The sequence below is a fragment of the Sphaeramia orbicularis genome, chromosome 8 (assembly GCF_902148855.1).
Source record: "Sphaeramia orbicularis chromosome 8, fSphaOr1.1, whole genome shotgun sequence".
NCBI classification, from domain to species: domain Eukaryota; kingdom Metazoa; phylum Chordata; class Actinopteri; order Kurtiformes; family Apogonidae; genus Sphaeramia; species Sphaeramia orbicularis.
This window is the reverse complement of record NC_043964.1, coordinates 32,772,988-32,791,498: the sequence shown is the minus strand read 5'-3', so window position 1 is coordinate 32,791,498 and position 18,511 is coordinate 32,772,988. Positions and strand designations below refer to the sequence as shown.

Here is an 18,511-nt window from a genome sequence, read left to right as displayed (position 1 = left end):
GGGGTTCCTGTTCACATGTCCCCCTGCTGCAGCTCCAGTTCTGCGACCTCCTCAGTGAAGCAAAAACAAATGTCCAAAACTTAAATGTCCGGATAAAGTTTCCCAGTCCACTTTGTTCCAAAGTTATAATTGTTAACGAAAACGAACAAAATGACGAAAACTAAAATTGAAAAAACTTTTTCACTAACTGAAATACATAAAAACTCTAATTAAAAGAAAAAAAACGATGACTAACTGAAACTATATTGCTTACAAAACTAACTGAAACGTAAAAAAATTATGTATAAAATTCCCTTCGTTTTCGTCTTTGTCAATGTCGGATTAATATCAAATTGATTTATTTTGCTCCAGCAATTGTAGCTGGTGACACCATAAGACACTTCACAGTCTGTCATGTCTGGTCACTTGTGGTTTCCAGTCGTCTTCTGGTCCCCACTCTACCTGGAACATACAGACTAAAGCTGGGACACAGCAGCACAGTCCTGTCTGGGATTTACTTTACATGGGTTGTTTTTTTTGTTGTTTTTTTTTTGGCGCTCACTGTGTGTGTGTGAGTGACAGAGACAGAGTGGAGCTGAATGACAGGGTCAATGTTGAACTAGCATCCAGGTAAAGACTGGAGAGTTTATCACCATGAAAAGGCCTTCCAAGCCCTGAACTGCACAGTTTAGAAGAGGAGAACAGAGGAAGATGAAAAGTAATCCAATTACAGAGGTATGGAACCTGTTATAATGTTAAAAAAACGTTTGATGTTGCTAGCAACAGCTAGCTGAATTGAAATGAAGCAAAGTTGGCTAATAATGTAACTGGAGATGATAAAGATATGAGAAATCTGCTAAGGTGTGGTTTACTGATGATGAACTGAGTTATATATGTTTATGTATGTTTCTATCTGGTTTAACTGCTGGTTACCTGGTTTATATATGTTTCTATCTGGTTTAAATGTTGGTTAGCTGGTTACCTCCGCCAAGGAGGTTTAGTTTTTGCCAGGGTTTGTTTGTCTGTCTGTTTGTTTGTTTGTCTGTCCGTTAGTGTGCAACATAACTCAAAAAGTTATGGACAGATTTGGATGAAATTTTCAGGGTTTGTTGGAAATGGGATAAGGAAGAAATGATTAAATTTTGGTGGTGATCGGGGGTGGGGGGGGCCCACGGGGGGGGGGGGGGCGCAGACCAGAAAATTTCATCAAAATCTGTCCATAACTTTTTGAGTTATGTTGCACACTAACGGACAGACAAACAAACAGACAGACAAACAAACCCTGGCAAAAACTAAACCTCCTTGGTGTGGGGGGGCCCACGGGGCGGGGGGGGGGGGGGGCTATTGATCAGCCTTGGTGGAGGTCTGCGCTCTCCGAGTGCTTCTAGTTTTTATATGCTTCTATCTGGTTTAACTGCTGGTTAGCTGGTTTATATACAGTACAGGCCAAAAGTTTGGACACACCTTCTCATTCTTTGCATTTTCTTTATTTTCATGACTATTTACATTGTAGATCCTCACTGAAGGCATCAAAACTATGAATGCACACATGTGGAATTATGTACTTAACAAAAAAGTGTGAAATAACTGAAAACATCTCTTATATTCTAGTCTCTTCAAAGTAGCCACCCTTAGCTCTGATGACTGCTTTGCACACTCTTGGCATTCTCTTGATGAGCTTCCAGAGGTAGTCACCTGAAATGGTTTCCCAACAGTCTTGAAGAAGTTCCCAGAGATGCTTAGCACTTGTTGGCCCTTTTGCCTTCACTCTGCGGTCCAGCTCAACCAAACCATCTCGGTTGGGTTCAAGTCTGGTGACTGTGGAGGCCAGGTCATCTGGCGCAGCACTCCATCACTCTCCTTCTTGGTCAGATATCCCTTACATAGTCTGGAGGTGTGTTTGGGGTCATTGTCCTGTTGAAAAATAAATGATGGTCCAACTAAACGCAGACCGGATGGAATGGCATGTCACTTCAGGATGCTGTGGTAGCCATGCTGCTTCAGATTGCCTTTAATCTTGAATAAATCCCCAACAGTGTCACCAGCAAAGCACCCCCACACCATCACACCTCCCCCTCCATGCTTCACGGTGGGAACCAGGCATGTAGCATCCATCCGTTCACCTTTTCTGCGTCGCACAAAGACATGACGGTTGGATCCAAAGATCTGAAATTTGGACTCATCAGACCAAAGCACAGATTTCCACTGGTCTAATGTCCATTCCTTGTGTTTCTTGGCCCAAATAAATCTCTTCTGTTTGTTGCCTCTCCTGAGCAGTGGTTTCCTAGCAGCTGTTTGACCATGAAGGCCTGATTCACGCAGTCTCCTCTTAACAGTTGTTGTAGAGATGTGTCTGCTGCTAGAGCTCTGTGTGGTATTCATCTGGTCTTTAATCTGAGCTGCTGTTAATTTGCGATTTCTGAGGCTGGTGACTCAGATGAACTTATCTTCAGCATCAGAGGTGACTCTTGGTCTTCCTTTCCTGGGGCGGTCCTCATGTGAGCCAGTTTCATTGGAGCGCTTGATGGTTTTTGCGACTGCACTTGGGGACACATTCAAAGTTTTTGCAATTTTCTGGACTGACTGACCTTCATTTCTTAAAGTAATGATGGCCACTCGTTTGTCTTTACTTAGCTGATTGGTTCTCGCCATAATATGTATTCTAACAGTTGTCCAATAGGGCTGTCAGCTGTGCATCAACCTGACTTCTGCACAACACAACTGATGGTCCCAACCCCATCAATAAGGCAAGAAATTCCACGAAGTAACCCTGATGAGGCACACCTGTGAAGTGGAAACCATTTCAGGTGACTACCTCTGGAAGCTCATCAAGAGAATGCCAAGAGTGTGCAAAGCAGTCATCAGAGCTAAGGGTGGCTACTTTGAAGAAACTAGAATATAAGAGATGTTGTCAGTTATTTCACACTTTTTTGGTAAGTACATAATTCCACATGTGTTCATTCATAGTTTTGATGCCTTCAGTGAGAATCTACAATGTAAATAGTCATGAAAATAAAGAAAATGCGAAGAATGAGAAGGTGTGTCCAAACTTTTGGCCTGTACTGTATGTTTCTATCTGGTTTAAATGTTGGTTAGCTGGTTTTTATATGCTTCTATCTGGTTTACTGCTGGCTGCTTTGTGCATCTCCTCTCACGCTTTGCACATCTTCACATTGTTTTCACATAAGTAACGCTGTGTATGGATCACACACACACACCCAACCTGCTAAAGGGAATTTATACATTGTACTGTACATGTGTTTGTGTCTCTGCTCAGTCAATGAGCTGCCCTAACCCGACCCCCAAATAAAATGTCCAGAGTAACCCGCTGATTTGCACCTCATCAATTTCTTTGAATAGGATGGTGAGGAAGATAAAATATATGAAATAACTAAAACTAATACTAAAAGTAAACTAAACTAAAACTAAGCATTCAGAAAAAAATGATAACTAATAAAAACTAACAAGCATGCTCTAAAAACTAATTAAAACTAACTGAAATAGAGAAAAAAAGTCAAAACTAAATAAAACTAAACTATAATTAAAAATGCAAAACTATTACAACCTTGCTCTGTTCCAGTCATGTACTTGAACACTTTTTTTTTGCCTTCTGGTCACTGGCTTCATTGACAACAAATGCACAGGGTCGTAGAGGGAGGGTTAAGTGTGGTTTTTATGACAGTGAATATGCACTTTGAAACTGTAGAGGAAGCTGTATAGAGAAAAATGCAACAAAAACAGCGAAGAACCTAAATAGTAAAATCTTACCCAGTTCCACTTTAAAAGTTGATTTCAGTAGCTTTACCGTGTAACCCTCTTTGACATGTCCCATCATGGCTAGTTTGATGTCCTCCTCATGAACTCCTTGGTCCTTCTCCAGGCCCATAATGTCATTGAAGACAAATGGGTAAAAGGTCCCACGTGCTCCTTTTTTAAAGTTGTAAGTTGTGTACTGTAAAATAGAAGATTTAACTTATAATAACAGAGGTGTCACCATGATCATTCCAATTTTCTTTTATTGTTTTCTAGATTACAAACAAACACAGCTGATGGTAAATTATCTGTTCTGTAGTTATCACTGCAGATGAAACACACTAAATAAAATAGCATTATCTTTCACTATGCATGAAATAGAATACATGTACTCGGTCATTTCTTCCTGTTTTAATTCACACCTTTTTGGTAAAGGTGGTGCAAAAGGTTGAATCCACCAAAGTTCGTCCAGTCATTCTGCCTCGTAAGACGGTGTCCACAGAGTTGATAAAACTGGACTTGCCATGACCAGAGACTCCATGAAGCAGAATTCTAATACACATATCTTCATTCTTCTCATCATTACAAGGCTGGAAAGGCTCAAAACACCTCACAAACTGTAGATATTCATCTTTGGCACTATTAAAAAAGACAATTTAAGGATTCCTAGTGTGACATTTTTTTCAGTAATGCTGATATGTTTCACTTGCTATGCAGGTAGGTTTAGCTCTAGTCAGACAAAGTATCAAGAAACTACAGAAACACAGTAAGAGGAAATTAAACCAGCACAGTAGTTGTATCACATTTGGGCAAAAGCACATGTTAAAGATAAATTAAAAAGCACTCACTTCCATGGCACAGCCCGCCATTCTTTATCAAGCACTAGTGAGATAAAACATGTTATTTATTAAATATAACAAACATGTATAATCATGTCAGAGTTGAAGATATGTTTTTTAATGTTTTCAATGTTTCAATGTTTTTCAGCTTCAGGTTTAGACTTACTTCCTCCCATCGCTGTAAAGTATGACAAATATTTAATATAAAAATAAACACATTCAAAGCAGATATGAAAGTTTGCATTTAGCCTATACAAAACATTACAATAAGCATTTCACTGCTTATACCATGGAGAAAATATTCTTTCTATTATCTGTCTCTATCTCATTTTGTCAGATCACTCAACTCCATTATTTTTTACCTCAAATGGTAAATTGCCTTAACATTCATGCAATTTCAGCTAAATCATGTTAAACCAGTGTTGTATAAAACACTGGAAATTCACACTTGAGTAGAAGTACAGGTACCCTACCAAAACATTACTTTGGTTGAAGTTCAAGTCACGAACTGAAATACTCAAGTTAAAGGCCCAATCCCAATGCACCCCTTAGCCCTCCCCCTTGGCACTAACCCTTGAAATGGAACTGCAAGGGTTAGGTGTTGAAACATTCTCCTATGAAATGGGACAACCCTTCGACACCTGTTACGCCATCAGCAGTCATCGATGCCACTATTAACAGATGCGACAACTTTGTTTCTGAAAGTATTCACCATGCTGTTAGCAGCTGTAACTGTCTCTGTTGCATGGGCTTTGGTCATCTTTCTGTGGCTATCAACTATAAACCGCAGAAATGCAAACTACAACACATTGAAACGGTATTAAAAGGTGGATCAAATGATTAAGAAAGAAAATACACTATATTGCCAAAAGTATTGGCTCACCCATCCAAATAACCAGAATCAGGTGTTCCAATCACTTCCATGTCCACAGGTGTATAAAATCAAGCACCTAGGCATGCAGACTGCTTTTACAAACATTTGTGAAAGAATGGGTCGCTCTCAGGAGCTCAGTGAATTCCAGCGTGGAACTGTGATAGGATGCCACCTGTGCAACAAATCCAGTCGTGAAATTTCCTGGCTCCTAAATATTCCACAGTCAACTGTCAGCTGTATTATAAGAAAGTGGAAGTGTTTGGGAACGACAGCAACTCAGCTACGAAGTGGTAGGCCACGTAAACTGACGGAGCCCAGTCAGTGGATGCTGAGGCGCATAGTGCAAAGAGGTTGCCAACTTTCTGCAGAGTCAATCGCTACAGACCTCCAAACTTCATGCGGCCTTCAGATTAGCTCCAGAACAGTGCGCAGAGAGCTTCATGGAATGGGTTTCCATGACCAAGCAGCTGCATCCAAGCCATACATCACTAAGTGCAATGCAAAGCACCGGATGCAGTGGTGTAAAGCACGCCGCCACTGGACTCTAGAGCAGTGGAGGCGCCTTCTCTGGAGTGACCAATCGCGCTTCTCCATCTGGCAATCTGATGGACGGGTCTGGGTTTGGCGGTCGCCAGGAGAACGATACTTGTCGGACCACATTGTGTCAAGTGTAAAGTTTGGTGGAGGGGGGATTATGGTGTGGGGTTGTTTTTCAGGAGCTGGGCTTGGCCCCTCCTTCCAGTGAAAGGAACTGGGAATGCTTCGGCATACCAAGACATTTTGGACAATTCCATGCTCCCAACTTTGTGGGAACAGTTTGGAGCTGGCCCCTTCCTCTTCCAACATGACTGTGCACCAGTACACAAAGCAAGGTCCATGAAGACATGGATGACAGAGTCTGGTGTGGATGAACTGGACTGGCCTGCACAGAGTCCTGACCTCAACCACACAGAACACCTTTGGGATGAATCAGAGCGGAGACTGAGAGCCAGGCCTTCTGTCCAACATCAGTGTGTGACCTCAGAAATGCGCTTCTGGAAGAATGGTCAAAAATTCCCATGAACACACTCCTAAACCTTGTGGACAGCCTTCCCAGAAGAGTTGAAGCTGTTATAGCTGCAAAGGGTGGACCGACGTCATATTGAACCTCATAGACTAGGAATGGGATGGCACTGAAATTCATATGCGAGTCAAGGCAGGTGAGCGAATACTTTTGGCAATATAGCGTATGTACATTTGTGTGTTTCTTTCATCACACTGCTGCACTTTTTGGCTGTGTTTACCTCCATCTTGCCAATGACTTGAACAGAATTATGGGACATTTCTCCTACCCCTCCGTTCATAGTGTGGTCCTGAAAAATCTCTGTTTCAAGGGCTATACAGCCCTCTGCCTTAGCCCTTCACCTCTATCTAATTGAGAATCGGGACAACATTACCCCTTCACATGTACGCGCAAAACAGAGGGGTAGGGGTAAGGGGTGAATTGGGATTCAGCCAAAGTCTTTAAATATATAGTATTTATTGTACTGAAGTATTTCAAGTAATCTATAATTAAATGTACTCAAGTAATGAAAGCAAAAGTACACGTAAATGTTAATAACAACTAAAGGCAGTCCGAATTTGGAATATTATGCTGCTGCTTCCATCAGCAGATCACCAACAGGTTGAGAGTGGACCGCTGTTTGTGCGTATTATGCGATTAGGCCCAGTGACAAATCAGCTTCTCAACTTTGTATATCCACCAATAGTCTCAGCAGTGAAAACACCAAATTTCCTTGAATTCATTTTTTGTTAAGAGTATCGGAGTAGAAGTATGCAATTGAGATAGGAAATGTAGTGAAGTAAAAGTGAAAATGAAAAGAATAAAAAATACTCAGTAAAGTACAAATTCTCCCAAAACATACTAGAGTAAAATAGTGAAGTATTATTACTTTGTTACCATGCAACACAGAGTTAAACAGACCTACACTGGTTACATGTGGTCATTATGGTTACATTTCACACTGACGACATCTGTCATCTGTTACATTCATCACTGCTGAAAACGAACATATACTGTATGTTTGTAACTTTCATACTTTCCTAAAAGTGTGTGAAGGTCATTTTCACAACTATGAACTACAGCACAAAGTTGCCACAAGTGATAATTTCCTGTGACTCAAGCTATGAATACAGAATATGTAGGAATAGTTTATTTCAGTTTCACTGATATAGTTTTCTTCTGTAAAACGAGCAGTGGTGAATCTTCGAGTTATGGGCAAATATACTATTTGATGTGAGCTGTTATAAAATACTAAATATTTTAATATTATACCACCATGTAGTTGTAGTATACTAAATGAAACAGTCCCAAACTACTCAGCTTTTGTGAGTATTTATCAAAGCTGTGAACTACAAGTAAATGAAAGTAAGTTTGTTCATTTGTTTTACTGTTGTGTGAACTCAGCCTCAGTTTCTTATGAATAAAGTCAAACAATTAAAATAAAAGAACAAATAACTCTACCTTCAGTGTGCGCAGTCGGTGGAATTGTTTCCTCTGTTGTTGACTTTAATGTATGTTTTACTTGTTAACTTTCACTTTCCTATGGTGCATGTTACAAGGTCTACTGAGACATTTCATACCGGATTTAGTGTCGTGGTCATAAACACAGCAGGCAGGTTGTGGGTTGAATGTGCTGTATCTAAAAACAGAGCAGGAAGGTTCTAGGCATCACAGTTCATCCCTTAATGTATCGATTGTTCCTCAGTATCTGATCGTCATAGTCATTGTTCCACATAATTTCACTTACCTCTTATTCCAGATTCACCATTTGTCCAGTTTCAAATCCTGTGACCTGTTTCTAATGGCTGTTAATGATGGTCTTCTCTACTGTTGGCAGTGATTGTTCATCCACATACTTCAAACACACTGAACTCCATGTATTCTTTGTCTGTCTACTGCAGAACTGTTTGTGATGCTGCATCAGCACTGACCCTTTAGCAAAAAATTTTAAATGAAATGTGGCACTGGGTTTAACATCCTAAATTCAAATTTCTACTAGAATTATATTTCCCAGTGTGTGATATATATCATCAGTAATACTATTTAATACATATCTACAATAAACAGCTGTTGATGAAGCTGCAGTGGTGATGGACTTAAAAGAGTTGCAGAAAGCACTGAGATGTCCCCACCATTTCACAATGAGTCTTATATCCACATATTTATGACTCTGATCAACCATGATGTGTGTGAGTCATCTGTTTGTGTGTAGCCCCCAGATAACAACAACATTGTGCAGGATGTGGTACAATATAAAAACATGATGATTCCAGTTCCATGGTTTTCTCTCTGCTCTACTCTCATTTACTGCAGAAGTTTTTCTCTTAATTTTTGTAACATGCATACTAGAGTTACTATAGCTGTATAACATCAACAGGACACTAAGGCTATGTTCAGACAGCAGGTCTTAATGCACAATTTGGATTTTTTGGTGATTTTTTTGTGTGTGCTCATTCATATTACACATTAAATGTGACTTCTATCAGTTTTGAGTATGAAATAATGTGACCCTGAAGTGACCCACATGCGCAAAAGGTAACATAATACATGACCACGCAGACACTAACTGTGTTTACAGAAGTAAGTATGTTTTTCCCGCCGCTTCTCCTCCTGGGATGCAGAATTGTGAAATTTGTTACATTTCAATGACATAAAGGTTGGATAAATGCAACTTGGCCATTCAGACTGAAGTCACATTGCGAAATATCAGGTATGTTTTGGATTTAGGACAACATATGAAAGTGGCCTGGGTAGGATTTGAAAAAAAAATAAAAAAATTGTGCCGTTCAAACTGTCTTTAACAGATCAGATACAGGTCACATATGGGCAAAAAATCAGATTTGGCCCACATTTGCCTGCAGTCTGAACATAACCTAAGAGTCTGAATCCAGAACTCAGTGAGACTGTAGAAGACTGGAGGACAACTCAAAGATAGCTGTGCAAGTGACCATCCAATGAAGCATAAACCAAAGAGGTGCTCTGGCCCTCATGTAGTTTTTTGTTATTTCATTTTCAACTTTATTGACAATATACATGTATACAAAACATAGAGAAATTTTGAACAAGCATCAAGGTGTCAAAAAGAAAAACAAAAATAAATTAACATAATGCAAAGTTTGTTCATTAGTTTTACTATTGTGTGAACTCAGCCTCAGTTTCTTATGAATAAAGTCAAACAATTAAAATAAAAGAACAAATAACTCTACCTTCAGTGTGTGCAGTCGGTGGAGTTGTTTCCTCTTTTGTTGACTTTGATGTATGTTTTACTTGTTAACTTTCACTTTCCTATTGTGCATGTGATGTGGTGTATTGAGACATTTCCTACCGGATTTAGTGTTGTGGTCAAAATCACAGCAGGCAGGTTGTGGGTTGAATGTGCTGAATCTAAAAACGGAGCAGGAAGTTTCTAGGCAACACAGTTCATCCTGTTATGTATCTATTGTTCCTTGCTTTTGTAGACGTTTCTTAAGTCTTCATTGACCTCAGGACAGGCTTCATCAGTTTTGGTGAGAATAGCCATTTGAGGAATCCCTGAGGATGAAGAGCAGACACCAAAGATAATAAAGTTAATATTAATCAGATCATCATTTTAACTTTACCTATGAACCAACCCCCAAATTCTTTTTTGTACTCACCCATATCACTAGCTTCTTGCCTCACATTCGTCATTAATTCCTGAGACAGTAAATGTACTTTATTGGCAGAGATGACACAAACCAGAACATGTACTTTGTCACTCAGACTGAGGTTTGTGTTGTAGTATGGATCATCCCTGGATAATGTGGAGTGTGGATTAAACTATAAAAAAACAAAAATACTATTCATCTGTATTTTTTCTCCATACACTACATGTAACTACAATACAGAAGATTTAACTTATAATAACAGAGGCGTCACCATGATCACACAAATGTCCTTTATTATTCACTGGATTATAAACAAATACAACTTAGTTTTAATTCACACCTTTTTGGTGAAGGACTTTCCACCAAATGAATCCGCCAAAGCTCGTCCAGTCATTTCGCCTTGTAAGACGGTGTCCACAGAGTTGATAAAACTGGACTTGCCATGACCAGTTGGTCCATGAAGCAGAATTCTAATATGCTGATCTTCATTCCTCTCATCATTACGAGGCTTAAAAGGCTCAAAACACCTCACTAACTGCAACTGCAGATATTCAGCTTTGTCACTATTAAAAAAGACAATTTAAGGATGTTCAGTATTACCTTTTGTCTGTAGTGCTGATATGTTTGACTTGTTATGCAGATAGGTGTGGCTCTGGTCAAACCAAATAACAGGAAAACACAGAAACACAGTTACAGGAAATTAAACCAGCAAAATACATGAATCATGTTAGAGCAAAAAGCACATATTAAAGATGAAATTAAAAAAACACTCACTTCCATGGTACAGCTCGCCATTCTTTATCAAGCACTAATAACATAAAGCATGTGATTTATTAAATATAACAAACATGTATGATCATGTCAGAGTTGAACATATGTTCTTTAGTGTTTTTAATATCTTACATGGAGAAGGGGGCTCCACTTCACGTTTACCAAAGATCCAATTCATAGCTGTAAAGAATGATTAATATTTAATAAAAACATAAACATAACACAGATATGAATGTTTTGTATATAGTCAATACTAAACATAACAACAAACATTTCACTGTTTACTAAATTTTTTCTTTTTTTTTTTTTTTTTTACTATCAATCTCATTTCACTGTCAGATTAACTCAACTCCATTTTTTTTTTTTTTTTTTGTGCCACAAATGAGGTTGTCTCAAATAACATTCATGCACTTTCTGCTAAATCACATTAAACAGATAAACAGACCTACACTGGTTACATGTGGTAGTTATGGTTACATTTCACACTGACGACATCTGTCATCTATTACATTCATCACTGCTGAAAACAAACATATATGTTTGGAACTTTCATACTTTCCTAAAAGTGTGTGAAGGTCGTTATTATAACTATGAACTACAGCACAATGTTGCCACAAGTGATCATTTTAATGTTACATTTTTAATCCTGGATGTGAGTTCAACAGGTTTATGTAACTAAGAGCACAGTTACTGTACATTAGATGTTTTTTGCAGGTGTTAATAAGCTTAATTTCCTGTGACTCAAGCAATAGAATATATAGGACATTTTTTCAGTTTCACTGATATAGTTTTCTTCTGTGAAGTAAGAGCACTGGTGAATCTTTGAGTTATGGGCAAAAATACTGTTTGATGTGAACAGTTATAAAATACTAAATATTTTAATATTATACCACCATGTAGTTGTAGTATACTAAATGAAACAGTCCCAAACTACTCAGCTTTTGTGAGTATTTATCAAAGATGAGAACTACAAGTAAATAAAAGTAAGTTTGTTCATTTGTTTTACTGTTGTGTGAACTCAGCCTCAGTTTCTTATGAATAAAGTCAAACAATTAAAATAAAAGAACAAATAACTCTACCTTCAGTGTGTGCAGTCGGTGGAGTTGTTTCCTTTGTTGTTGACTTTGATGTATGTTTTAGTTGTTAACTTTCACTTTCCTATGGTGCATGTTACATGGTCTACTGAGACATTTCATACCAGATTTAGTGTCCTGGTCATAAACACAGCAGGCAGGTTGTGGGTTGAATGTGCTGTATCTAAAAACAGAGCAGGAAGGTTCTAGGCATCACAGTTCATCCCTTAATGTATCGATTGTTCCTCAGTATCTGATCGTCATAGTCATTGTTCCACATAATTTCACTCACCTCTTATTCCATTTTCACCATTTGTCCAGTTTCAGATCCTTTCTAATGGCTGTTAATGATGGTCTTCTCTACTGTTGGTAGTGATTGTTCATCCACATACTTAAAAAACACTGAACTCCATGTATTCTTTGTCTGTCTACTGTAGAACTGTTTGTGATGCTGCATCAGCACTGACCCTTTAGCAAAAAATTTTAAATGAAACGTGGCACTGGGTTTAACATCCTAAATTCAAATTTCTACTAGAATTATATTTCCCAGTGTGTGATATATATCATCAGTAATACTATTTAATACATATCTACAATAAACAGCTGTTAATGAAGCTGCAGTGGTGATGGACTTAAAAGAGTTGCAGAAAGCACTGAGATGTCCCCACCATTTCACAATGAGTCTTATATCCACATATTTATGACTCTGATCAACCATGATGTGTGTGAGTCATCTGTTTGTGTGTAGCCCCCAGATAACAACAACATTGTGCAGGATGTGGTACAATATAAAAACATGATGATTCCAGTTCCATGGTTTTCTCTCTGCTCTACTCTCATTTACTGCAGAAGTTTTTCTCTTAATTTTTGTAACATACATACTAGGGTTACTATAGCTGTATAACATCAACAGGACACTAAGGCTATGTTCAGACAGCAGGTCTTAATGCACAATTTGGATTTTTTGGTGATTTTTTTGTGTGTGCTCATTCATATTACACATTAAATGTGACTTCTATCAGTTTTGAGTATGAACTAAACATGACCCTGAAAGTGACCCACATGCGCAAAAGGTAACATAATACATGACCACGCAGACACACACTGTGTTTACGGAAGTAAGTATGTTTTTCCCGCCGCTTCTCCTCCTGGGATGCAGAATTGTGAAATTTGTTACATTTCAATGACGTACAGGTTGGATAAATGCAACTTGGCCATTCAGACTGAAGTCACATTGCGAAATATCAGGTATGTTTTGGATTTAGGACAACATATGAAAGTGGCCTGGGTAGGATTTGAAAAAATAGGACTAATGACCCTGTAGCTTACCGGCCAAATTAAAAGCTTTGGGAAATGTATCCAGATGCCATTTATTATCACCCAGTTATGTGTATTTATAATATTACCAAAATAGCGATGACGATTGAGCGATGACATCACCGGGAATCGTCTTCTGATCACGTGAACGAGATTATTTCTAAACAAATAATGTGTGAAGGATCACACTGCGCATGCCCGAAGGAAGTACAGTCGGCAATTGGCTGTTGACAATAACGTGACCAGATTTCTTTACCTGAATGATTTTATTTGTAAACAATCAAACACGTGCTTCTGTAACACGCAGACATGTAAGAATTTGAATACTTCAAAACAACAAATTGGAATCCAGTTTGATGGTGCCAACCGAATCAGCATATGACGACCATGTTTTGGTCATATTCCAATCAGATCTGTAAAAAATTCTAATTCCAACTTGATATCATTGATACTTAAGGATTTATTGTATCAATCCACTTCCTATCTCTTATAATGGGAAAATTTTTCAAAGTTGCACCAATTTCAGAATCAGATCCGGATCGAAATAATTTCAATACCTTGAGTTGACATCATCATAATAAGCTGTATACCAAGTTTGAAGTCAATCAGAACTGTAGTTTCGGAGAAGAAGATGATTGAAATTTTTGTAATGGGCGACAGACGACGACGCCGGACGCCACATGACGACAATAGCTTACGGCCTGTCAGCTGGTAAGCTAAAGAACGGATTTGTGCTGTTCAAACTGTCTTTAACAGATCAGATACAGGTCACATATGGGCAAAAATATCGGATTTGGCCCACATTTGCCTGCAGTCTGAACATAACCTAAGAGTCTGTATCCAGAACTCGATGAGACTGCAGAAGACTGGAGGACAACTCAAAGATAGCTGTGCAAGTGACCATCCAATGAAGCATAAACCAGAGGTGCTCTGGCCCACATGTTGTTTTGATTTTTTTTTTTTTTCCAACTTTATTGACAATATATGTGTAGAGAAAACATAGAGAAATTTTGAACAAACATCAAGGTGTCAAAAAGAAATATAAACAAATAAATTAACATAATGCAAAGGCTTACAGAGACAAAGAAGAAAAGACAAATAAAAACTTTGAATATAAAGATCTAAAGAAAAAAAAATACAACAGAGAGTAAATTCAGTCCATTTTAAAGAATTGTTAATAAATTGTCAGAGTGTTTGTGCGGTTTTTGTTAAAGACAAATTCTCGTGATTGAATATATTTTTCAAATTCTATCATAAAGACTTTTTGGGACTGTTTTGGCACATTTTATTTAGTGTATGTGAAATTTTCCAGATAAAATGATCAGATTAACAATAAATTCAAGATTATGTATGCCATGTTCAAATAATGTAAGTACATTTTGAGATGTTTTAACTATATTTTCATTACATTTAGGTATAAGACAGTTTTGAATTTTAAACCAAAAGTCAGAAGAATGCACAGAAAGAAAGAATAATTGTAAAGTGGTTTCAGGATTAGTTACAAAAGTTACATATTTCTTCACTATCAGAAAATCTAGATAAAATAGTGTTGGAGGGATATATGTTATGTAAGATCTTGAGATGTATTATTTAAATTTGTTTGTAATACAGAATTTATATGGTAGCCCATGCATTTGGCCACTCAATTTTTTTCTCTTTTCATATAGTGCATTGCATATATGTTTGTTATTACTATGAGAACTAAAATAATTAATGCCTTTGATTATTAAACAAGATTTATCTGTCTGTAATGTTTGATAACAAAAATGACTTTTAAGACCCCAGTGCTGCTCTGCATAGGCCTCAACATGTGATGACATCAGCATCACATGTACAACGTATGGTTATCTGCACCGACCACACTGATGAAAGACACAAACAAAGAAAAATCTTAGGCCTGAAAACAGAAAAAAACACAACAAACCAATTAAATAATGCAACATTTTCACACATTTGGTCACAATGTATTTTTATTTTATTTGCACAAGTTCATAGCAGTTTATCATTTCAGCTGGCATTAATATGTATTAGAAGAAGTGATCCTAAAGTATATGAAAGTAATGTTGAAAAGAAACACTTTGCAAAGCAATATGTGATATTATGAATTACAGATTGAGTTTTTTTATTGTTAGTTTTTAACTAAATTCAGGATCTCCACTAAACCAGTGCACTTCTACTTGCTTTATCAGGTATAATACTGTAACTGTAAACTAAGGCCTACATGTGTTTCCCATTGCATATGACTGCATTATGAATTTTTCACAATTATTTTTCACATTGAGCTGAAGCAAAGTTAATCTCAGTATTTACATTTACAAGTTTAGTCAAAGATCTGTGCAAAACTAGTGCACTTCTGCTTGATTTATCAGATACAATCTCAGATGTAATTTTAAATGAAACCATAAATCTATGTTTCCTACTGCCCAAAACTACAATATCAATCTTTTACATGATTTCTTTTCATGATGAACTGAAGCAAAGTTTGTCTCATGTGCATTTACAGTCGTTCACAAAATTTTTTCCAAAGTTGATCATCTGTTTCAGTGCCATCAGTATCAGCATTTCAAGGTCATCATTTGGAGCAATTTCTGAGTGGTAGTTCTTCACAGGAAAGATGCAGTTCAGTGGAATACCCAGTGATTCACTCAGAAGCTCCATCTATGTTGTCAAATTAACAAGATAACATTAAAGGAGTTACAGCAAACGTCCACTTAAAGAGGATATTTGTGTTATTTCAATATAAGATTATAACTCTGTAAACATGAAACAAACACATTTAGACCTACCTTTTCTTTCACATATTTGCTTTTGTAGACGTTTCTTAAGTCTGCTTTGACCTCAGGACAGGCTTCATCAATTTTGGTGAGAATAGCCATTTGAGGAATCCCTGAGGATAAAGAGCAGACACCAAAGATAATAAAGTTAATATTAATCAGGTCATCATTTCAACTTGACCTAAAAACCAACCCCCAAATTAATCTTTTGTACTCACCCATATCACGAGCATCCAGCCTCACCTTCCTCATCTTCTTCATAACATCATCATCCAGTAAATGTACTGTATCAGCACAGACGACACAAACCAGAACATGTACTTTGTCACTCAGACTGGGGTTTGTGTTGTAGTATGGATCATCTTTGGATAATGTGGAGTGTGGATTGAACTATTAAAAAAAAAAAAATACTATTCATCTGTATTTTTTCTCCATACACTACATGTAACTACAATACATGTACATAGTTTAGATCAAATGTACCATATTTCTGGACATCACAGTTAGTTGCTTAAAAGTTTAATTCAGTTACTTTACCGTGTAACCATCTTTGACATGTCCCATCATGGCTAGTTTGATGTCCTCCTCACAAACTCCTTGGTCTTTCTCCAGGCCCATAATGTCATTGAAGACAAATGGGTAAAAGGTCCCGTCTTCTCCTTTTTTGATTTTGTATGTTTTGTACTGTAAAACAGAAAATTTAACTTATAATAACAGACGTGTCACCATGATCACACCAGTGTCCTTTATTATTCACTAGATTATAAACAAACACAGATGAGTTTTAATTCACACCTTTTTGGTAAAGGTCTTTCCACCACATGCATCCGCCAAAGCTCGTCCAGTCATTTCGCCTTGTAAGATGGAGTCCACAGTGTTGATAAAACTGGACTTGCCGTGACCAATTGGTCCATGAAGCAGAATTCTAATACACTGATCTTCATTCCTCTCATCATTACGAGGCTTAAAAGGCTCAAAACCCCTCACAAACTGTAGATATTCAGCTTTGTTGCTATTAAAAAAGATAATTGAAGGATGTTCAGTATTACTTTTTGTCTGTAGTGTTGATATGTTTCACTTGCTATGCAGATAGGTGTGGCTCTGGTCAAACTAAATAACAGGAAACTACAGAAACAATGTAACAGGAAATTACACCAGCAGAATATATGAATCATGTTAGAGCAAAAAGCACATATTAAAGATGAATTAAAAAGCACTCACCCCTGTGGTACAGCTCGCCATTCTTTATTAAGCACTAGTGAGATAAAGCATGTTATTTATCAAATATAACAAACATGTATAATCATGTCAGAGCTGAACATATGTTCTTTAGTGTTTTTAATATCTTACACAGAGAAGGGGGCTCCACTTCAGGTTTAGAGAAGTATCCTCCCATAGCTGTAAAGTATGATAAATATTTAACATAAACACAAACACATTCATCATAGGTATGAAATTTTTGTATATAGTCTGTACTAAATATAACTTAAACATTTTGCTGTTTACCAAGAGGAAAATATTCTTTCTATTATCTATCTCTATCTCATTTTATTGTCAGATCACTCAACTCCATTTTTTTTTTTTTTTACCACAAATGATAAATTGTCTCAAATAACATTCATACAATTTCAGTTAAATCACATTAAACAGATAAACAGACCTACACTGGTTACATGTGGTAGTTATGGTTACATTTCACACTGACAACATTTGTAATCTATTACATTCATCACTGCTGAAAACAAACATATATTTTTTGGAACTTTCATACTTTCCTAAAAGTGTGTGAAGGTCGTTATTATAACTATGAACTACAGCACAATGTTGCCAAAAGTGATCATTTTAATGTTACATTTTTAATCCTGGATGTGAGTTCAACAGGTTTATGTAACTAAGAGCACAGTTACTGTACAATGGTTGTTTTTGCAGGTGTTAATAAATATAATTTCATGTGACTAAAGCTACAGAATATATAGGACTAGGTTTTTGCTTTTTTATGTTTTTCAGTTTCACTGACATGGTTTTCTTCTAAGACACAAGAGCAGTGGTGAATCTTGTTTGAGGTGCAAAGCTGTAAAATAATTATTATTTCAAGAATATACCACCATGTAATTGCTGTATGAGAAACAGTCCCAAACTACTCAGCTTCTGTGAGTATTTATCAAAGTTGTGAACTACAAGTAAATGAAAGTAAGTTTGTTCATTTGTTTTACTATTGTGTGAACTCAGCCTCAGTTTCTTATGAATAAAGTCAAACAATTAAAATAAAAGAACGAATAACTCTACCTTCAGTGTGTGCAGTCGGTGGAGTTGTTTCCTCTGTTGTTGACTTTGATTAAATTTTGATTTGTTAACTTTCACTTTCTTTTGGAACATGTGATGTGGTGTACTGAGACATTTCATACCGGATTTAGTGTCGTGGTCAAAATCACAGCAGGCAGGTTGTGGGTTGAATGTGCTGTA

General features: G+C 37.2%; 3 protein-coding genes across 3 annotated transcripts in view; all 3 read right to left on the bottom strand.

The window, feature by feature from the left end:
- Window positions 1-18,511, bottom strand: part of LOC115423645 (interferon-induced protein 44-like) — a 108,149-nt gene that overhangs the window by 28,710 nt on the left and 60,928 nt on the right. Inside the window, exons 3-4 of the mRNA XM_030140569.1 lie at window positions 4,581-4,614; window positions 3,785-3,931 (exon numbers count right to left, since the gene is read on the bottom strand). Of these exons, the coding sequence (XP_029996429.1) occupies window positions 3,785-3,931; window positions 4,581-4,601 (168 nt within the window). The 5' untranslated portion in view covers window positions 4,602-4,614. The remainder of the gene's footprint in view (window positions 1-3,784; window positions 3,932-4,580; window positions 4,615-18,511) is intronic.
- On the bottom strand, window positions 8,792-10,908 carry LOC115424813 (interferon-induced protein 44-like). The gene is made up of 5 exons (XM_030142228.1): window positions 10,888-10,908; window positions 10,454-10,621; window positions 10,123-10,162; window positions 9,936-10,018; window positions 8,792-8,821 (listed from the first exon to the last, which is right to left on the bottom strand). The coding sequence occupies exons 1-5, from the start codon at window positions 10,906-10,908 to the stop codon at window positions 8,792-8,794; spliced, it is 342 nt and encodes a 113-aa protein (XP_029998088.1).
- Window positions 15,237-18,461, bottom strand: LOC115423647 (interferon-induced protein 44-like). The gene is made up of 8 exons (XM_030140571.1): window positions 18,335-18,461; window positions 17,399-17,446; window positions 17,270-17,303; window positions 16,844-17,060; window positions 16,586-16,732; window positions 16,267-16,438; window positions 16,061-16,161; window positions 15,237-15,932 (listed from the first exon to the last, which is right to left on the bottom strand). Exons 2-8 carry the CDS (start codon window positions 17,442-17,444, stop codon window positions 15,762-15,764), a joined length of 888 nt encoding a protein of 295 aa, XP_029996431.1. The 5' UTR covers window positions 17,445-17,446; window positions 18,335-18,461; the 3' UTR covers window positions 15,237-15,761.